Source organism: Durio zibethinus, chromosome 4, assembly GCF_047325235.1.
Source record: "Durio zibethinus cultivar Kanyao isolate XHJ-2024 chromosome 4, ASM4732523v1, whole genome shotgun sequence".
NCBI classification, from domain to species: Eukaryota; Viridiplantae; Streptophyta; class Magnoliopsida; order Malvales; family Malvaceae; genus Durio; species Durio zibethinus.
Window position 1 is genome coordinate 33,126,527 of NC_143165.1, and position 23,464 is coordinate 33,149,990.

The following is a 23,464-nucleotide window of genomic DNA, read 5'->3' on the forward strand; positions in this document are numbered from 1 at the left end:
CAATTAATTCAAAGCACCAATTTCGACAACCAAGAGAATATAAAGAAAGCAACATCACGGTAGCTCAATTCTTTGTGTCACGCAGCTTCTTCTTCTTTGCTCTATCGGGTAAACAAGCTATTAAGAACATTAAAAGGAGATCTCTTTCTCTTTATAATCCTCTGTAGGACTGAACTCTCCTGAGACATCCATTGTTGCATGGTCCCCTTTACGCTTGAATGCTTAACCCTTGGCCGTTACTACAGCTAATATCAACATATCTTTGGTTTTATAACATGCCTTCTTTTTACGCGTTTTCTATGTTTACTACGGATAATAAATAACGAAAAAGTTTGTAACCTGAAGTTTAAGTGGTCCTTGCAACAATCCTTAAGAGATGACAGGTTTAGGGTTTAAATCCCTTCTCAGCACTTAAAGTCCTTTTTTTCAATTTTCATACTAAAACCTTCTTTATTTAAGAAAATTCAGAAAATAAATAAATAAATTACAGTATACATAGCTGTTGGCATTTGTAGCTACTGTTAACATGACTTGTCTCTTCAGAAACCAGGACAGGCACTTTTGAATCTGCTTTGAATTTGATTCGGTCCACATTTAAAATTCTTTAAGTGATCTTTAGTTATTTCAACAGTTTAAAGGAGGAAACATGGTAATAGTCCTATCAGCATTCCTTTATGTTAAACTCATGCGGAAGACCTTGATTATATATATAACTGCAATTTGGAAAGCAAAGTATGTTTATCCCTTTTTTTTTTTTTTATCACAGAAACTAAAATAACAAGCTTATACAACATCTTACCTCAACTGATGTATCCTTTTGCCTTTGATTCACCATCACCTAAGCCATGACCTCAGTTGAAAGTGGTAGCTTCTGGCAACGTTCCAAATCAAATTTAGATGATGGAATCCTGATAAAGAAGCTCCTCCTTAGCCATGACCCTGATGGCCGTCGCCTTGATTCTGAGATGCTACTCTCTGCAGTGGAGAACATCATGTTTTATGCGACTACATCAGAAGCACTAGTAACTTCCTGCCTGGTTACATTGTTACTTCGAATTTAGATGTTTACTCAGATGGCTTGCTTGAATACTTATAGTTTGAATCACAACGTATGAATTTTCAGAGATCCAGGCAAAGAAGTTTCAGGATATAGAATTTTGTATTTGTTCTTCATTTTGATAACTCTGTCAAACCCTTGAAATAAACTGAGCCAAAATGCTTTATAATGTGTAATATTCAAGAATTGACATATCATTTGTGGTCTGATCCCTTTTGTTTCGAATGTATGATGGGACTAATTGTCTTTTGGTATAAGGAATTCAAGTATGTTATTAATGACCTTGATCTTGTATTCCTGGCACAGGTTTCTGAAAGTCCTAAAGAAGCAAATTTAAAGAGTCATATTAGCAACATTGAACTGATTGGATCACAAGAACCACTAGTGCATACCATCTATAAAATTGCACATGAGGTTATTCTCTCTCTTTTTCTCTGGTTCCCTTGCATTTAAAAATGTATTAATTTTCTTTTATTGTGATTGCAGATGCTTTGCAATTGCCCTGGTAAAGGAGATCTTCATACACGAGCGATGGTCTTGTTCGATTTGCTGGGAAATTATAGATGGGAAGCAAAAGTGGCATTAGCACTTGCCGCTTTTGCAACAAGCTATGGTGAATTTTGCCTGATAATGCAGCTACGCCCTCGTATCCCCTTGGCAGAATCAGTTGGAAATTTTAAACAACTTCCTAGTAACATAAGCATGTTGAAGCCTCAATTGAAGGCCTTAAGATTGCTTTTTAAGACAATGGTGGATTTGACAAAGTGCATTATCGAGTTTGAAGGTCTGGCAGTTGTACCCGTAGAACCGGATATTGAGAACCTAGCTGCAATGAAGTCTGTAATCTATGTTACCGCTTACTGGATCATTAGAAGCACCTTGGCCTGCTCTTCTCAAATCACAAACTTGAGGGCCATGAAACCTGAGCAAGTGCATGTTCTGACCTGTCATATAATCTAAGAAAATGCTGATTTTCCCTTTATATGTTCTAATGATTTTTTCTTCACGTATTGAGGCCACATAGTTCAAGTTTAACAACTCTACTAACTTCAGTTACTTCTGCAGATATTCCAATATAATAATTGCGGCGTGGGAGCTCTTAAGTCTGGATTACAGGTTGAGCAGCATATACAGTCGCCTTAGGCAGTCGGTGGATGCTTTTCGTCAACAAACAGGTCACCGTCTGGATTGTTTAGAATGATTTGGAAGCCTTTCATTGATTACGAGAGTACATTTTTATGCAATAGTAATTCTGATACATGTATTAGTATTGCTTACAGGAGCAAAGCTGCAGCAGAAGCTGGTGAACCTTTTTAAGGAGTCCCATGTCGACAATGAAGAGGTGCTTCAGATGTTATTTTCTCTAAAAGATGACTTTCCGCTTAAGGATTGTTTTGCACAACAAAAGGTAAAGTTTTCTTTCTTACATCATTTAGTTATAATGAAGAAGAAATCATGGCGTTCTTCTTTCCCTTCACTCTAAAATGATTTCATCATTTGGCATTTTATGATTAAAAACTCTGTTTATCTTATTTAACAACTCTTAGATTCATTGACAGTTACGTGTCTCCGAGTTGAAAAGCAAGGTTGTTCTCCTTTTGGTTTCCAAGCCAGATCTTCTTCCACTAGAGCAGTTGTTTTTTCTAGTCCACCAAACATATGATCATCCTCACAGAAAGAAGGTAGAAGGAAGTTACGCCATTATATGGGTTCCCATTTCAGTTTCTGATACATGGACTGATGCAGAGGAGAAATGGTTCAACTTTTTATCAAACTCAATACCATTTTACTCAGTTCGACAACCATGGTCTCTAAACTCTGCAGTGATTAACTTTATGAAACAAGAATGGAAGTATGGAGATGAAGCCATTATGGTAGTTTTGGATTCAGAAGGGACGATTACTAACTTGAATGCGCTTGATATGGTATTCATATGGGGTTCTGAGGCATATCCCTTTTCGCTTTCAAGAGAAAATGAGCTGTGGGATGGGCCGCACTGGACAATGCAACTTATGACCAATGAAATTCACCCTATCCTTACTCAATGGGTAAGATACTGAACACCAACTAACACATCTCTTAATGCATATATATTAAAATAAACTTTTTCTTTCATGTTCTACTCATTGCTTTGAATTTATGTCAGGTTGAAGAAGGGAGAAATATTTGCATTTATGGAAGTGAAAACTTGGATTGGATTAGAGAATTTAGTGCAAAAATCAAAGAAATAAAGGATGCAGGTGTGCAGCTTGAGATGATATATGTTGGAAAGAACAACCCAGATGAACATGTAAAAGACATTTTAATCACAATCATTGGAGAAATACACAGCAACTTACTCTCTTTCACTAAGGTACAGCTCTTCTGGCTTCGTTTAGAGAGTATGAGAAGATCAAAATCCCGTCTAGGGAAAACTGCCAGTACCGATCATATTCTAGCAGAGGTGTTGGCCTTGCTGTACAACGATGATGACAATGGCTGGGCGGTAATTGGGAAAGGATTGTCGACAGATCTTGTAAGGGTTCAAGGGGGTGAAATCATTCAATGCTTGAATCTGTTTGGACAGTGGGGAGAAAATGTGGCACAGTTGGAATTCGTTGGTGCTCTCAGAACTGTCCTTGAACCGCCTCTCCTTGATGGGCCTTGCAATCACACAGAAGTTGTTACCTATTCTCAAGGATTTATTGAAGGAAGCATAGTATGCCAGAAATGTAAGCGGCTTATGAAGAAGTTTACCATCTATCAGTAATTGTAATAGAGATTTTCTGACTGAAATAACATTTGTTTAAAGGAATAATAGTGATTTAATCAGCACATTCTATGATTATTTTTGAGGCAAAAAATCAGCATTGCAAATCTTTTATAAAGGAAGGAAAGGGGAAAAAGAGGAGTTACAGATCATTTTCTTCCTCTTTAAATGACTATGAGGGATTCAAGTTAACCAGCATAGTTTTGTTAGGATTAAAATCCTATTTTTCAGAAAACTATAATAAAAAAAAGTGCAAAAAAAATTTTTTTTTTTGAACTAATTCATCCTCAACATGTAATTCAAGTCCATTTTGCAACTATTGAAGAGTTTTTTATTACGGCGAAAGAGAGATTTATACTGTTATTCCTTTAAATATAACATAAATAAGATGATCGTGTATTTGTTCCAGACAATCGATGTCAGGATAATAATTAAACTCCATGCAACTCAACAATGCCCAGTAGGTCCTTGAAAATGTGAAAGACAAGCCCTTCCTAGTTTAAAAATGCATTCAACTACAAACATGGAATTAAATGTAGGTACGTACGCTACTTCATCTGCATTTCAGAAAGCATGAAAATTTTGTCATCTGTAAACTGCACGCTAACTTTGGAAGAAGGAAAAATATACTCTACTTACTAAAATTTCTATTACTGGACAAAACAGACCTAGAGATTTGTCAGTACATTTCAAAGGAATTAGATTGATATTGACGCATTATCCCGAGTTAAAATTTTATTATTATTTTTATTTATCGATTTTTTTATAAAATTTATTCAACTAGAAAAAGGATAAAAGTTTTTAAAAAATTACATAGAAATGATATGTGGATATAACCAAAAAAAAAAAAAACTCATAAAGAGTACTAAAAAACATTACAATTGAATTTAAAATATTAATTTCTTAAATTAAAGCATCATATAATAATTTTATTAATATAACATACATATATAAATATAAAATTAAATAATAATAAAACATATACTTTTATATATATCTTAAAACAAATTTGAATAAAGCACTCTAAACATATATCCATCCAATATCATATCTCATAAAAAACTCTACCTATGCCAACTCGATTTTAATTTTTTTTTAAATAAATTGTCCATTACCAGATTGGGATGGATTGAAATCTATTAGATACTTATTGTTTTGTCATCTCTATTGATTAATTTTTTTATTATAAAATTTATATAATTAAAATATACAAAAAAAAATAAAATAGAAAAAAAAACAAATTTATTGGTTCCTTTTGTTGCAAAATTTATGTAACTAAATTTTTTTTTTTGAAGTATAGCGTGACACCTCCATTGGATTTTTTTTAACAAATTTATCTAATTAAAAATATAAAATTTTGAAAAAAAAATAACGAAAAAAGAAAAATAATAAAAAATAAAACAAAAAAAAAAGGTGTCACATTGAACCTTAAATTAAAGATAAATAAAAGTTAAAATGAGTAAATTTATATGATGGATGAATGAATTACATTTTAATTATATATAAATCTAGTACTTTTATTATATTAAAATATTAAATAATAAATTTATTAATATAATAATATATAAATATAAAATAAAATAATTAATTAAAATATAATTATATATAATGGGTTAAGACAGAAGACTCTAAGCCACTCTAATCCAAATCGGATTTAAAAAAAGGAAAAACATTGACTCAATCCCAGATTTTTTAAAAATCCACACATATTGAATCGGTCAAATTGAAAGATATGTGATATGAGTTATTTTGTCGTTCTTACATTTATTAAATTTTTTATTACAAAATTTATTTAATTTAAAAAAATCAAAATTCTTTTCTTAAAACAAAAGAAATGACTGAAAAAATAAAAGAAAACTAAATGGGGATTGCACTTGCATTTATTAAATTGGGGTATTAAATATAATTTTATTAATGTAATATATATAATTAAACGAATAATAAAAATATATATTTATATATAATTGGGCAGGATGAAATATCTTAAACTTGTATCTAACATGATCCTAATTTAAAAAAAAAAAAAAAATTGATCCGATCTCAAATTCAAAAAAAAAAAAAAAAACATCTATAGGATCAAAAAATCAAAACTCATCAAATACAAAGTCGTTTTGTCATATATGCTTCTCTTGACATTTTTCTTTAAAATTTTACTTATCAAATTTTTATACAAAATTTATCTAATTAAAAAATAAATAACAAAAAATATGAAAGACCAAAAATCGAAGTATGGTTATATGTGCACACATTTCTTGGCTTTTTATACAAAAATGGTTTAATGTAACAAATGAATACAAAAAGAAAAAGAGAAAAAAAAGAAAGAAAATTGAGCTGTTATGCTATATCAACAACGATGGCTTTTTTTTTTTTTTGAAAATTTATATCATGAATTTTAAAAAGTAAGAACAGAAAAAATGACTAAAAAAATTTTTAAAAATCAAATTTGAATGTAACATTGACACTTTTGTTAATATCATTTTCTTTAAAAATTATCAAATTAAAAAAAAGTAACCAAAAGATATATATATATATATATATATGTTTTTAATAATAATATCAAACTGGCTGATATTTAAAAAATTTAAATAATTAAAAAATATTCATTAAATATAAAAATAAAAAGTAAATAGAAAAGAAATAAAAAAGCAAAAAGTAAAAAAAAAATCAAATGATTTGATTTGTGATATATTCTTAATATAAAGTGCATCAAAAAAATAAAATCTAAAAATTATTTGTTAAATATATAAAAAAATTTTAAAAATAAAAAATAAAAAATCCATGTGCATACCATTAGTATTGAGTAAGTCTCAAATAAAAAATTTAAAATTTAAAAAACTATTTATTAAATTTTTATATAAAAGAAAAAAAGTAAAAGAATGGTAAAAATAAAGTAAAAAAAATGGTATAACTGGATCCTACACACAAAAAAATAAATATTTTTTTTTAAATATTTATTTTTTATTATTTTTAGAAAAATTAATTAAATATAAAAAACCCAAAAATAACAATAAATTAACAATAAAATCAAATGGGACCCACATTAATTTATTTTTAAAAATAAGATAATTAATTAAATACATATAAAAAATAAAAGGAAAATAAAAATTAAATAACAAAAAAGAAGAAATGAAAAATAGAAAAACAAAAAGGAAAAGAAAAAAAAAGGAAGCATGATTGTGCCACTTGTACATTTATGTGTAGGTCAAAGGGTAACTCAAAGTTAATAAAATTAATAATATGGATTTGTTTAATAATGTATATTGATAGAAAAATTTTTCATCTGCTCAAAACTTTCCGTTTATGATCAGCATATTCCAGCGCTGTTGAAAAGACATATTCATTCTTCCAGATAATCTAATAAAGGTTGCCCTGCATCACCCAGTGGCCTGAATCAAATCTATTATACTTTCCTATGTAGCGTGAACTTCAACCCTTGAGGGCTCGAAGCCTTTAACTTAGACGCCAAATCTTTTTTTCCCTTTCTTTTTCTCTTCTTCGTTATTGCAGGCGTCTAACTGTGATTAAGCTGACAGGTTCTTTTGCTTGTCTGTGCAGTAGATGGATGCCTTATGGTAACTGCTTTGTTAGGCTTTTTCTTTCTGGATTCCACGTTGTAAGGAAAGTTATTTACCTGACAGAATAAATTTAGGTGGCTAATCTTTAATAAAGTTATTCCTGGCAAATCAACATTCTGCAGCTCCTTGTAGCCTTGGGAATTCTCCATCTTCAAGCCCTATAACTTAAGAAATCTTTAATATTTAAATTCATTATCAAATAACAAATCAAGATTTAACAGCAAATTATATATCAAAGGATATCAGAATTGTTTTGAACGGTACATATCATATACAATTTTTTTTTACTACAATCCTATAATTATTCAATCACAACAAAAAATTAAATGCACCACTTATAACTATGGATTTCATATAAAATTTTGATTAACCCCACACAATTCTAAATTAGCATTGAGCTGTTGAGGCGGAAAAATGTGCTACTACTAATTTACAACTTGAGCACCCAGATCAAGAGCTTCGTATTCTCGATCATGCTTATAACAAATCAGGAGTGCACTCAGAGAGTCAGTACGAGGTGATTTGGATCCCAATTGTAAACAGATCCACTCCATTTGATGACACAAAGAGAAAGCAATTTGAGTCTCTACATGCAACCATGCCATGTTACTAAGTTGGTCATCATTCCATGATTGAACCAGCGGTGATGAGGTTCATTTTGTTACTGATATGATTTCAATCAAATGTTGTTCGTTTTCTCCATTTTGTTTTCTCAATTAGGTAATTTATATTTTATCAAGAGCAACCTAGTCATATATAGCAGAACTAACCAGGCAAACTCAAAATCTCTAGCTTTAAAGATCAGTCTACAAGATTCATAACCTATTATTTATGCTGTTGAAAAAGCTCATATTCATTCTTCCATATAAGCTATATATACAATCCAAAATCAATGTAACACTGAATCTGCTCAATTGTAAAAGTCAGAAAGAAGATGAAAAATCAATAATGATCAGTCTACTTGTGCGACTATTGCCTTGCATCATCTGACACCTAGATCAGATTCAATTCAAATCTACTATCTATGTACTACCCCCAAAGAATTTGAATTTGCTGTATTTTTTTTCTTTTTAATTAAGAGTGGGCTCCCTACCGACCACCGTGATCAAGTCGAAGTCTTTTTTATTTTTAATCAAAGCAGTAGACACGACCTTAATTATACCAACGTCTACCATGGGTCCGTGGGCTTTTTCTTTTCTTCTCTTTATTACTTGACACTGCCAGGCTATAAAGCTGCTTGAAGTCGAATGCATCCTTATGTTTTTTTTTTTTTTTTAATTAATTTAGGATTAATTTAGATGAGCAATAAGATTGATTTTGGTGTGATTAGAATTAACAATAACAATAAAATTAATTAATGTCGTTAAGAAATTAAAATCAATGTGTTTAGATGCAAAATGACAAATATGATAAGATAAATTGTAGTAAACAATTATTAAAAATATTAAATTAAAAATTACGTATAATAAAAATTTTAAATTATTTAATATAAATTTATTTATTAAATAAATTTATTCAAATTATTTATTAGTGTATTAACTAATAAAATTTATTATGTTAAATTAACAAAATCATTTAATAATTTTTAAATAAAAAAAAGTTATAGATATATTTTTGTCATAATAATAAAATTGAAAAGATAAAAATGAAAAGAAGAAAACCTACTGGTAAGTCACCAAATAGATAAAACAATAACTAACTGATGACCGATCATTTGCCATACGTGCATTTAGATGCAAAAATTGTGATAGGCGCACCTTTTGATTGCAACTACAATGATGCCTCAATCAATTGATTTCATTAAGATGATCCCAGAATCATGAAAGTTGTTCCAAAGATTACAACAACGAACACAGGGGGGCCTGATAATAGAAAATAATCCTTGAAAGATACAGGCATATCCTGATAATATTACAAGCAACGAAACAAGTGGAAACAGGGTACGAAAAGCCATAGCTGTTGGACAAACAATTTGCTTCCAGGTCTCATTCCTCGCATTATAAACTTTTATTTTTATGCCTTAAAAGACGCAAGGTTCCTTTTGTAATGATGCCACAACAGGAGGACTGGTCAATCACGTTGGTGGTATTCTATGTTTTGAAAATTAATATCAGTCTCCACTGGTTTTTCTTTGCTTTATTTGCAAGGAAAAGTTATGGTGTAAATATTTTGGGATTTCCGGTCTTTTCTGTACTTAGATTCTTTTTTATTTAGTAAAAAAAGGTTTTCTGATTTTGTCAAATATATATTTTCTTTAGATCATTTTATACAAATTTATTTATGTTAATTCAATAAATTCATGAGAAATTAACTCTTTACAACCTCAAAATTAGGATATACTATGATTAAGGATAATAACAGTTTGAATTAAATCAAATTTGATTTTTTAAATAATTTATAATATTATGAAATTTTAAAATTTGATTTAAATTAGATTTTTTTTTAAATCGATCTAATCTGAATATAATTCTATCAGTTATGTTCGATTCATCAGTTTTTAAATTTTAATTTTTTATATATTATTTTAATAAAAATTTTAATATATTTAAATAGATTATATATAAAATAATTATTTTTATTTTATAAAAATTTAAACTTTTTATAAAAATTAATAAAAATATATAATTCAATTCGATTTTTTTTTTAATTTTTTACATTTTGATCTGAAATTAATATATACAATTAATATTCGACCTTAATTCGAAACAAATAATAAAAATTGACCCAAACCAAACCAAATACTATAATTTTAAATTAATTTTTTATTTTCTCTATCGTTACTATAATAATTAACAATATAATATATATTGCCAAGCCCATATCCAAAAGCCTAATGCTTTACCTTTTCCTCTTACAGGAACTATATAAGGAACTTTGAGCCATAGTAAAGGTAACCCAACCGAAACCTTCATTTTTAATTTGCTCTCTTAAGTCCTCGACAGAAACCGAACATTAACCCAAATGGAAACCTCAGCTGTGTCTTGCAAGATGCAATCTCTAAGGAGGGATAGACGCAAGTTCTTGACCTCGGATGATACACCGATGATCAAGCAAATCATGTCCACCCATTTCCTGATGGTCGTGAAATTGATGCGAAACCTATTCTTCATATTGTTGAGGACATATTACTCCGTATAAACGATGTTCCTGCGGTAAAATAAACCGTACTGCTCCAGTATGCTTTTTCAACTATACCTATGTTAATTATGGCGTGGCTGATGATGATCAACATTAACATTTTTGCAATCTGGAAGCACATGCAGCCGCTGGACTCACTGGATGAAAGGGCTCGCTCTTCTGGCTTTGAACAGATGCTCGAACTTTTGTCATTCACCATAAGCCAAATTTCATGCGAGGTTGTGTTATTCTAATTATTATACATAACTTGTCATTAGGAAGCGGTTTCATCTTTCACGTCAGCATGGTCTCCAGGAAAAATGTCCATCTTTTTTCTTTGCTAAACGAGGCTTTTTATTAATAGTTTTAATACTAAGCCTGCCTAGTAAGGTTTTGGGCCTCAAGCTTGGTATTGTAAGCTTATAACACATATGTCTATATGTATACACACACGATGGAATTTGGTATTACAGACGGAAAACTTTTAGATTTTCATTTTTTAATGGAAAATTTTCTTTCTAAATTTCTGACCGTAAAAACTATTCCCGACGAAAATTTCATAGGTAAAAACTTTTTTTCTACTGTGAAAAAGGAAAGAACTACTGCTAGAAGCCTACAATTAGAGTTTTAATTTTCAGTTTTTAGTTTTTTTGTAACATTTTAGAACAATATATGACAGATAACCTACAAGTGCTCCGTCGGTGGAGAAGCACATGCAGCAACTGTAGATATCTGTAACTTAATTAAAAGCTACACGTGGGATGCAAAGGTAGTTCTAGCCTTGGCTGCATTTGCTGTGAACTATGGTGAATTCTGGCTGGTTGTCCAGCTTTACGCTGCGAATCCACTTGCCAAAAGAATCGCAGTCCTCAAACAATTGTCAGAACTTCTTGAACGAGCTGACCTTTTGAAACCGAGATTTGAGGCTCTTACCAACCTCGTCAACGCGATGCTTCAAGTGGCCAAGTGCATTATTGACTTTAAGGATCTTCCCTCGCAGTACATCAGCCCTGAAGACTCCGCATTCTCAATCGCCATCACCCTTATCCCTACAGCCGTTTATTGGACCATTCGGAGTATAGTGGCTTGCACATCACAAATTCAGGGCCTTGTTGTAATGGACCACGAGTATGTCATGCCATCTCTATTTCCTTTTCTTGTCTTATTTTTATTTAAGCTTTTTTATTGTTATAAATTTTTTCCCTAAAATTGTTAAAAAGTAACAGTTAAATTTATTATTATGAATAAAAATGAATAAATAATTTAAATACAACAGCAAATCTGATAAATAAAACTAAAACCATATGTAATAAGTCTTCTACAAACAATTGCACAAAATTTTAATTATTTAATGATATATTATTTTCAGTTTTTTTATCATGCTAAAAATTTAAGGAATAAAAGGGAAATATTTTTAATATGGTTAGACCTAACAATTTTAAACACATATAAAAAGATACATGAGAGCAAGATAGTTTAAAATTTTGATAAAATCATATGGGTTTGGTAAAAAAAAAAAAGTGTTTTAAGTGTGTTAATATAAATTGTACCATTATAGTTTAATTTTCGTATTAAATATGAAACAAATGTAATCTGAATACATAAATTAAACTTATTAGTAGTGAAAGAAGAAAGAAGAAATATATATATATATATATGTGTGTGTGTGTGTGTGTGTGTTCGGGTTTTCTTTTGTTTCCCTCGTCAGGTTCGAGCTGTCAGGCTTAGCGCATAAAGTCAGCAGCATACACAGCCATCTGATCCAGCAGCTCAATCTGTGTCTTCAACATGTTGGTAAATATATCCTTTCACTTCAATTCCTAGGTTTCACATCGAAGTTCTACAAATAGCAGCTGATATATAGATGGTGTCATCACTTCATTCTTGTCACTATGAATATAATTAACTATGATCTTGCAAGCATTTAACCATGTTAATGAAATTGATCTTTGGTGCAGATGAGAAAAGGCATATGGAAGCATATCAAACGCTTGTGCGCCTCTTTGACACAACCCGCATTGATAATATGAAGATTCTTAAGGCTTTGATTTACGCCAAGGATGACTTACCTCCAATTGTGGATGGAATGACCAAGAGAAGGGTCTGCTTAGTCTTTCTTTTGCTTTCTCCCTGAATTGAAATATTTCGTCCACATGACTTGAAAACACCATGTTTCAAACAGCTCATAAAACTTTGATGTCGTAGTATATAAAGTATAGACTGTAAAACCACAATTGTGTCCATTTAAAAGTTAAAACAAAGACTATATTAAGAATGTTGTGAAGAATTTGCTTAAGACCCATTTGTGATGGAAACAGGTTAGCCTTGATTTGTTGAGGCGGAAGATTGTGCTACTACTAATTTCAGACCTTGAGGTGCAGCAAGAAGACCTTTCTCTTCTCGTGCAACTGTTTAACGAATCACGACTACATCCAATGAGGCCAGAAAGTCAGTACGAGTTGGTTTGGATCCCAGTTATAGAGCGGTCTACTCCATGGGATGCAGCAAAGCAACATAAATTTGATTCTCTTCAAGCATCGATGTCGTGGTACTCGGTTCATCATCCTTCCATAATTGACCCAGCGGTGATTAGGTACATCAAAGAGGTTTGGCGTTTCAACAAGAAGCCTTTGGTTGTGGTGTTGGACCCGTTAGGAAAAGTCGTGAATCCTAACGCCATGCACATGATATGTTTATTTGGGGAAGTCAGGCATTCCCTTTCACTAGTGCCAGGGAGGAAGCACTTTGGAAGGAAGAGACGTGGAGGATAGAATTGTTGGCAGATGGCGTTGATATGCAGTTGCTCAATTGGGTATGTACGGTCCTAATTATTTGCTACAATAGTAAATTATTCGTAAATATCGTTATTTTTTTCATTTGCATAAGTGAGATTTTATTTAGGCAAGAAACATGTAAAATACAATTCTAACCACCATTTACATGATCTATTAATGGAATGTTGGACTTTTAGTTTCTGTAATTAGATTTAAATTTTAAAAACCTCAAGCATAAAAAAATATAATTCTAAATCATTTGTAAAAACAAATACATGTTTGAGTGTTCAACTTAGTAACTTCTATTTTAATTAATTACTTTTTTTTTACTAACATTTTTAACAATTATATATTGCTCATTGGGGATTGCAGATAGCAGAAGGGAAATACATTTGCATGTATGGCGGAGAGGATAGGGATTGGATCCGCAAATTCACAAGTAAGGCACGAGATGTTGCAAACGCTGCCCGTATCCGATTAGAACTACTCTATGTGGGAAAAAGCAATGCTGGGGAAAAAATTCGAAGTAACTTTGGTCTCATCAACGCCGAGAATCTTAGCGATGTACTTTCAGACCTTACGCTTGTATGGTTCTTCTGGATGCGGTTAGAGAGCATGTGGCACTCCAAAGTCCAACAAGGCAGCACCGTAGAAAACGACCCCATTATGCCAGAGGTAGTAAGAATGCTTAGCTTTGATAGCAGCGATCAAGGTTGGGCCGTAATAAGCAAGGGATCATCTGAAATTGCAAGGGCAAATGGGGAGATTATTTTAAAAAGCTTGGAGGAATATTCAGAATGGAAAGAGCATGCGGAAGCGAAAGGTTTTATTCCTGCACTAATTGATCACATCTACGGGCCCCACACCGAGCATCACTGCTCTCGCATCATAATACCCGGCACTTCTGGAAGCAGCCCTGAAAGCTATGAAGCATCAACACAACTCCGACCTCGACGTATTCTTGTCAGATACGTGTCCGACACGGACACCCGTTCGACTCTCTCGGCTACGTATCCGATACTGCTGGATACGTTAGAAAATTTGAAAAACGAAATTGCTATTTTGGACACGGAAATGAATGAAAATTTTCTTGCTACCGGCGATGAAGGCACAAACAGTTGATGCCACAGTTTACTCAGCAGAGAAATTGAAGAAGAGAAGAGAGGGAAAGATTTAGAACAAAGCAATCTTTTTTTTCTTTTGACCTCAGATTGTGCCGATCTAATTGGATGAGTCTGCAATTGATGGAAAAAGAGTTCATGAAAAGATGATGCAAGTAGAGTCGGCAGGAGATGAAAGGGGAAGAACAACCAAAGCGTTTATTTGAAAAGGAGCATGGGGATATTAGGGGGTCAAACTCAAACAGGAATTTGTTTAAAAAAAAAAAGTGCGGCCTGGGTCAAATAATATATTGATTATATAATATTATAAAAGTTTAAAATCTCAATTAGAATTGGATATTCTTTTAATTCGAATTAAAATTTTCGATTTGGTTCTATTTGATTTTACTGATTTTTAATTTTATTAATTATTATATATTATTTAAATATAAAATTTTAATATATTTAAAATAATTTTAATATAAAATTATTAATTTTATTTTATAAAAAATTAAAATATATATAATTTGATTTTATATAAATTTTTTTATTTTTCATCTATCCAGTAAAATTTGATTCAAATTTAATATATATTTAATATTTAAATTAAATTAAATATTATAATTTTAAATTAAATTAAATATTATAATTTCAAATTAAATTTTAAATTTTTTGATTTTTTTTCACTCTTATTTAATATAAGCTAAACTATAATATTTAATAAAATGATTTTTAAATTTTGGACAGGTGTCTCTTCAAAAAGTGTTTATAATATGATAAAAATATATATAAGTTAATATTTAATATAATATAAAATTATTTTAAAAAGTAACAATAGCGAAATATTTTTTAAAAATATTTTAGTGCATGGTGGTTGTTTTTCATTAAAATTCATAAATATTAATATATATTTATTATTGTCTTAATTAACGTATCCTGCCGTGTTTTGTCTTAATTTTTTAAAAATGATTATTTATGAGTAGTGTTTTCGAATTATAAACAAACGCCTTTTTTGGAGAGTATTTTACTTTATTTTTTTAGTTAATGAATTCTTCAATTCAGAATTTAAAACATGAAAAAAAAAAAAAAAGGCAAAAACACTGATACTACTATTTTAGGAAAAAAAATGTAGATATGAAAATATATATACATAAATATAATTAATAATTTGTGATTTAATGATAAAATGTTAATAATAAAATATTAAAAATTTAATTTTAGTATAATCATAAATATTTAAATCAAGTGACAGGTAGAACATTGTAAGATAGAATATAAATGATATATTAATATTCGTAAATTATTTGAATTCGATTAAAATAAAATTTAAATTCGACTCGATTATTATTAAGTCGAACTTAAATAATTTGATTAATCGATTAAATCAAATTTAATTATTTTTATATCTAATTTAAATAATTCGTGAATTTAATTAAATTTTTATATTTAAATATATTTTTATTATTTTAATTAATAAAATATCTAAAATTTTAACTCAAATATAAATAATCGAGTTCGAACTCGAACACATATAATTAAGATTTTATCAAATATAAGATTCGAATATATTAATTAAATTTAATTAAATGAATTTAAATAACTCAATTTTTATATTTAATCAAACTCAAATTAAAAAAAATAAAATTTAAATTGAATTTAAATTAAATTTTAAATTAAATTTAAATTTAATATTATATCTATTCTTGATCGAATAAAATCAAACACACGTCGCTGTTTAAACCTGGCTAAAAATAATTAAATCATGCTTCGGAAACATGAACATCCCTCGAGAACTTTGAAAACAGATCTGATGGAGTTTTATGCCGGTGGATGTGGCCGAGGGCTGGAAACCCTATATTCATAGAAAATGACTAAAAGGCCATTGGACTTGAATTTGGTTTTGGGTCCTATCACGGGCCCAAAACTTCAACGCACCTGAACAAAATGAACATATAAAGCGTAAATGCCCCCACGCAGGATCGAACTACGGACCTTCAGTTTACAAGACTGACGCTCTACCACTGAGCTATAGGGGCAGTTGGTAAATTAGTTAGGATATAGAATGTAATCAATCAATCAGCTGTATTAATTGAAAACCTTTGGCCTTCATCCTTTTTTAGTTTATTCCTTTTTATGTTTATTTTATGTAGGGAAAAAAAAAGGAAAAGGATATGAACACTAAATACTAAAATTTTACTTGTCCTGCTACTTAACCTGATAAAACATGCATGTTATGGATATGTATAAAGTCAAGTAGAAGTAGATATAACCAAAAGGTAAGTTGTTTTACTGCTAATTTTCTCAATAGGTAGCAATTTATTAGAAATTCATATTCTTGAGATCTTAGTCACGCAAATTCTACCCAGAAAAAAGATGAGAAAGCTCTAATGAAAGCTGTTGCAAACCAACCTGTGTCTATTGCCGTAGATGCTGCAGGTGGCAAGGATTTCCAATTCTACTCGGAGGTAATTAAATTTTCAACCCATTAAACAGATAAATAAATGCAGTTTGGTGTCCTTTTAGGCATGCAAAATGAAAATGCAAAAGCAGAGCCGATGCATTGAAAATGCCTAATAAGCAAATATTATATTCCACATAACTGCAAAATTTGTTGTAGGGGGTATTCAGTGGAGACTGTGGCACTGAGCTGAACCATGGGGTGGCAGTGGTAGGATATGGAGCAACCCTAAGTGGGACAAAGTAAAGGATAGTATAGAACTCGTGGGACGGTGACTGGGGAGAGAAGGGTTATATAATTAAGAATGCAACGAGACATTGATGCAGAAGAGGGGCTGTGTGGTTTTACTTTGGAGGCCTCTTGCCCTGTGAAATTGCATTCTACCAACGTTAGAAAGGCTTCCCTCAGCCCAGCCCCAAGGCCGATCATGAACTATATAATTCAGTCAATCGTTTTGTTGGTCTTGGAACACGTATGGACTTTATAAGCTGCAAATTCTTCAAGCTTTTATCAATCAGCCCTTTCATTTGGGTTTTTATCAAATATCTCTGATGGATTATTCTCTAAGATTCATGTTTAATTAATTAACTAACCAAAACCCAATTATCTAATCACTTTTGTTGGATTAATTTTATATTAGACTTATAATTAATTGCCTTAACCCAAATTAATTTTAGTCCCAACACACACATTATTATTTTATGTAAAGGATATCACAATTTAAAATAAAAAGAGTTTTTATGTGTTAAAATTTCAATTTTAAATCTGTTAAATATTATTTTTTAAAAATAAATTATATAATCTGTATACTTTTACCTCTACAAATGCATCTTCTCTCTACTTTTAAATGAAGGCACATGGAGAACCTGCATGGCAGTGGCCGCCACTCTTCGCTTCGTCTGGGAATATAAATGATAAAATCTAAGAGGATGAAAACAACTTTCATGGACCAAAGAAAGCCCACCAGTATCGTTTGAGTTCTCTTCTGTAGGCGATCATTTTCTGCATGGAGTTGGTCTACTTGGGTCCTTCTTGTCATGCCAACAGTTTGCTAATCCTAAGTAATCGTCACGGTTTCTCTTTAATATAAGTAGTCAATTTTTACTTTGTTTCAAAAGTATAAGCAGATAAATTGATTTAGACTGCATAAAAAATTTATTTGGATCGATTCGAAGGAGAAATATGTTAGACAAAATCCAAAAATTCTTGCCGATTAAACAAAAAATACAATTAAGATGTTAATTTGATTGTTGGTTAAAATTTTATAATAACATAAATGAAAAAGTTACCTTTTTAATAAAAATAGTAAAATATAATATAAAATTTTTTTTATATGAAATAGTATAAAATTTGATTTATAAAAAACTAGTACTATTTTTCATTTTGTTCCTTAATTTTTTCCCTTTACTCTACTTACATCAACATGCATTCAAGCAATATGTACTGTTTTCCAAACAAGATCAAGTTTACTTGTATCATGTTGACAACCTTAAATGTTTATTTCATTTTGAACCAAAACTGTAGTAAGAGAATTATAAATTTAAGAAATCAAAATCAGTAATTTATGCAAACCTTAAAAAAATATACTAACACATGTTAATAACTGGTGCTGTCGCATAGAAACATATCATGTGTTCACAATTATAGCTTTAACTTAGCAAAGCTTTACGGATAATCAATTAACAATGTATATATAGTTATGTGGCGAAGGATTCATCCATGTGCCATAGCCGTCATAACAATTGTTTGTTTTGTAATTAAAAATTGAGGGGGGCTGGAAATTAAAAAGTATATATATATATATTTGTAAAGATATATATATATATATATATATATATTTATATGCGCATAGGCATTTGGATAACATGCTAACAGCAGGAAGAGTCCTATGAGCTGTAGCTCAATGATATTAGTGTCGACTCTGAAGCTGAAAGTCTTGAATTCGTGTCTCTAGTAACTTAAAACAGGCAAGAAGAGAAAATGCTACAATGTATGCTGCCTAATCAGATAATGTGGCACATTAAGTTCAATTTTGAGTGCAAGTTAAGCCCACCATTGCCAGAAACTCATTCGAAAATGAAACATGTCTTAATCTATACAGTCAGGATTTCATGTTTAGAACCATGCAATCTTAGGCCTTTCATGGAAGTCGATGTTTAAAATTATTCCTTTTCATTCAGGGTTTTCTTTTTCATTTACCTGATGATTTTCTAAAGACGTTAATTCTTGGTTAAAATTTTGAATGGCTCGAAAAAAATTAAATGCTGTAGCTAGCTTGAATAGTTTTCCTGTAACTTGTGTGGAAACAAGGCAAAATTTTAGCCTCAATAGATTGAGGATGTCGTCTAGAGGATCGGCGGCCGTGATAGATGCATGCATCTTTGTCCCTAAGTTTTGTGTACGTGATCAAGTTTTCATATGTGCTTTTTTCATCAGAACATGTTCGAACATGATCTTTAGATACTTCCTTAAGAAAGCAATCATCATGGTGATGGCAAATGTGGTTCATGAATGTCAGAAGAAAACCTACATTATCCCAACATTGGGATCTAAAATGTCTACTTTTGTTAACGCATATTTTGACAAACTACATTAATCTTCAGCCGCATAAATTCCTCATATAGTTTATGCGTAGCGTAGGTTTCCTGTCTGGAAACACGGGCTAACCACCATGAAACGGCCTGGAGGCTGGAAGTTTCTATAAAGTGGAATGCCAATGTTGATTGAGCTGGAATGAAGAAATTAAGGACCCCAATTCACATTATCCAGCTATGCATTGAATTTGGAAAGTGGGGAGGAATAATCCAGGGTGTTTTGATGAGATAAGGGGTGATGAAAGGTGGTGGTTTAGAGAGGAGGTCTGGGGTTGGATGCTGGTGTTGTAGAATCATGTGGTTGCATGTGCTTTTAGTTGGAGAACATGCCCAAAGCATCAAGCAACACCCACTTGGCTATCCCCTTTTCATTTATCCCATTCCCTAGAAGCCTTCCATGAAATTGTTCCCCTGTCCCTACCCTTTTGGGCTATCATTTAAATTATTTGAATTATCCTGATTGCCCACCAACCCAGTACCCCCAAGGAATCATATAAAAGCTCCCAATGCTGCCGTTGCTGCTGTACAAGGTCTTTGTCTAGGCAACAAAAGGTTGAAAGAATTTTGAATCATGGGAATTTCTCCACTTCCCCTCCTTTCATTTGATTCGAATGGTATCCATAGCAATGAGGAAATGTCAGTATCCAATGGTTCTCTGTGGAGCAAACTTTTAGAAGCGCAGGCCAAGAGAAGGATGAGAGTGAAGAAGCAGAGAATCAGCAGCACCAGGAAAAAAGTAAGGCATGTTAGGCCCAGAAGTATTTTGATGAAGCTGAGGGCACGTCAAGAAGGTTCTAGAAGGCCCGTGAACCATATTGAAGAGAAGGTAAAAACCCTGAAGAAGCTAATTCCGAACAGCGAGTCCATGGGCTTGGATGGGCTTTTAAGGGAGACGGCTGAATATATTTTGTCCTTGCAAATGAAGGTGAACGTCTTGCAGATTATGGTGAGACTTTTGACGGGTCCTAATGAGTGAATAGATGATATTCATTTGTAAAAGGCTAATATATCATATTCTTATTCTTTTGTGTTTCATGTTGCTTCTTGGCTTCATGTTGTTAAGATTTTAACTATAGCTTGGCTCGTTCTATTTGTATGAAAAATGGCTTGAGATGGACACCTGAATTTTCTATTTGGATCTGTTTGTTCTTCCTTTACACAGCTAAAGCAAAACAAAAATATTTTTGCCAATTTTTAACCAGCCTAATTATGTTGCGGGCAAATTCGAACTCTTGCCCTCGCTAACGAGAAAATCATAAAAAATAAAAAAAAAGTTTTGCCGATGACTTCCCTAATTAGTAGTATAATTGAACCAAGCAAGTGAATACATTACCAAAACCTGCCGTTAGTTCGATTTTAAAATTTGAGACTTCAAACTATACTAGACCGTGTTTTATTTTTCATATTTAAATTCATCTCATAATTTATTCAAACAACTTGAGTTCAAGTCAGTAAAATTGTAAATATAAATATTAAATATTATATTTTTATTATTTATTTATATATATATTAAATATATTAAAAAAATTGATTATATTCATAAATTTATCATACTTAAACACTCAAACTCATTTAAACTCATTACTTAAGGAATTCAAATTCACTTTGATTTGATAATGAATAATAAATAATTCAAATTTAAAATAATTTAAATTCGTACAATCAAATTCTAAATCTTTTGGAACTCGTATCAAAAATTAATTCTAATTGAATACAACTTAAATAAAAAAAACAAATGGAAACCACCCAAACCCGTCGAATTACCACTTGCAAATGGTAGTGATGGTTTCCAGCTATATTGTACTTTTAATTTCAACTTTTTATTGGGTTCCAAAATAAATTCTGATTAAAAAAAAAAATGGGAAGGGTCGAAGTGGCCAACCGTGTGGCATTGATAAGCTCAAAAGGTATACTCCATCCCTCACACGCACGACAAATTTTTTACCACTGACTTATCGTTCTCTTCGTCTTCGCCCTATTCATCAGTCAAACACATTCTTGGTTACTGCAACAGCTACACTTGGGAAAGGGTAAAGAACTCCTGGTTATGCATTCTTTTCTTAGATTTTAGAGTTATGGGCCTTCTTCACTCGTATCTTTGTCAGTCTTTAATTTATGACAAACAAATATATAATACAAGTATACAACCTGAGTAATCGAAATATCTCACAGTTGAACAAAATTACATTATCCAAATTACCCCCTGAGGTATAGTTTTTAACTCAACATTATAAATAAAAACCGGGGTCAGGGAGGCTTCCTGAAAATGGAAAACAACACACAGCTGGAGCTGATCCTGAAACATGGAGATATGATTCATTTCGATCTTGTGTCTGATTGCATTCAGAATATAAATTTGTCTTGCATGGAATAGGTCAACACAGTTAAAACTGTCAGTATTTTTTGACACCAACAATACGAGGTTGAACTGCGTTGGCAAACAAAAAAAAGAAAAAAAAAAAAACAACCCAAATCCAAACCGGCACCAAAGAGTGGCTGGATAAATGAGAGACGTGAAAAGCATTACGTGGTCCACGTGTCGAAACCCCAGGTTCATCACCAAAGCTGATTGGAACAGATTGTGGCAGAGAAATGGAGCTACAAGACAAAGACAACAATCAAAATTTGAAAAGCTTCAATGCCACATGATAAGATCAGTAGCCATGGACAAAGGTTCACATGGGTCATGGAGATGGTGTCGCGAATTTCTTTTCTTTTTTGGTTCAGTTGTTGTGTAAGTTTGAAGTTTGGGTTTAGCATACGAATACAAAGATTGGATGAAAGGTGGGATTTCAGGTTGGAGTGGGAAGTGAAGGTCAAAGGCTCTTCTTCTTCTACGGCCACGGCCACGTGACCATACGTAGTCGCCAGTCGAACAGGTGAAAGGGTTTCATTCTTTACTTGTCAGCAATTCACGTGGTCTTGAATTACTTACTGCAGCTACTACAATTCACGTAGATAACCGAGCCAATCTCTTTCATCTCAGGTGATACTGTTTAGAACGATTGACCTCACTACTCAATAGCTACTACACTCCCTTGTTTTACCTCTTTGCTTTTTACCCTCTTGTTCTTTTCTTTTCTTCTTTCAACCTCTCTATCAGCTTCTTCGCATTCGTTGGATGTTATCAATTGTCATGTAACAAATAACTACGTACGCGCAGCTAAGTGGATGTTACTTCCTCCATCTCATTTGAAATAGAAATTCATAATTAAAAAGTTGCTTCTGAAATTGACAGTGAAAGTATCAGATTTGATGTAACAAGAAAATTACTCCATCCATCTCTATCTATCTATAATATAAATCTTGCTAATGTACGGTCACAATCTTCATCTTAAACGTGTCGCATGATGCTGTCACATTTTTTTTTCTTTTTTCTTTTTTGTTTTTTCTAAAGTTTGTTTTTTCATATTTTTTAATTTTTGTCAAAGTTTTTAAAATTTTATAAATATTTTTAAAAATTTTATAAATATTTAATTTTTTATATTTTTATATTTTTAATATTTAATTAAATTTTTAAAAATTATCACAATAAATAAATAATTTTTAAAAGATTTTTATTTTTTAAGATCCACTTATGTCAAAATTTTTTTTTATTTTTTTACCCTTCTTTTACTTTTCTATTTTATTGTTTTTCTATTTTAATTTTTTTATACATACTAAAGTTATGCCACATATGTATTTTTTTACTTTTTCCTTTTCTAAAATTTTATATGCTTTAATAAATAAATCTTGCTAATGTACAGTCACGATATTTCACTTTAAAAGTGTCACGTGATGCTTCGTATTTTTCTTTTCTTATTTTTATAAGTTTTTTTTTTCCATTTTTTATTTTTTTTCAAAATTTTTAAAATTTTATAAATACATTTTTTAAAGATTTTTTAAAGATTTAATTATTTTTATTTTCCATTTTTTAATATTTAATTAATTTTTCTAAAAATTACTAAAAATAAATAAATATTTTTAAAAAGTTTTAATTTTTGTGTAGGATTCACTTATAATAAACTTTTTCTTTTTTACTTTTTTCCCTTCATTGCTTT

General features: G+C 31.0%; 1 protein-coding gene, 1 non-coding gene and 2 pseudogenes across 3 annotated transcripts; 3 read left to right on the forward strand and 1 right to left on the reverse strand.

Moving 5' to 3' along the window:
- The first annotated feature begins 716 nt into the window (after positions 1–716).
- On the forward strand, positions 717–4,055 carry LOC111288286 (sieve element occlusion protein). The gene is made up of 7 exons (XM_089759939.1): positions 717–1,022; positions 1,364–1,471; positions 1,544–1,989; positions 2,123–2,232; positions 2,338–2,465; positions 2,617–3,105; positions 3,204–4,055. The coding sequence occupies exons 1-7, from the start codon at positions 846–848 to the stop codon at positions 3,804–3,806; spliced, it is 2,061 nt and encodes a 686-aa protein (XP_089616065.1). The 5' UTR covers positions 717–845; the 3' UTR covers positions 3,807–4,055.
- A 6,186-nt stretch (positions 4,056–10,241) lies between these two features.
- Positions 10,242–14,724, forward strand: LOC111288230 (protein SIEVE ELEMENT OCCLUSION B-like; annotated as a pseudogene). The gene is made up of 7 exons (XR_016341280.1): positions 10,242–10,533; positions 10,645–10,737; positions 11,178–11,657; positions 12,214–12,292; positions 12,457–12,599; positions 12,817–13,310; positions 13,645–14,724. The product of XR_016341280.1 is annotated as a protein SIEVE ELEMENT OCCLUSION B-like (transcript).
- A 1,612-nt stretch (positions 14,725–16,336) lies between these two features.
- Positions 16,337–16,408, reverse strand: TRNAT-UGU (transfer RNA threonine (anticodon UGU)). Its single transcript has one exon. It is a non-coding gene; the product is annotated as a tRNA-Thr (tRNA).
- A 3,178-nt stretch (positions 16,409–19,586) lies between these two features.
- On the forward strand, positions 19,587–20,695 carry LOC111288468 (transcription factor UPBEAT1 pseudogene; annotated as a pseudogene).
- Positions 20,696–23,464: the final 2,769 nt, after the last annotated feature.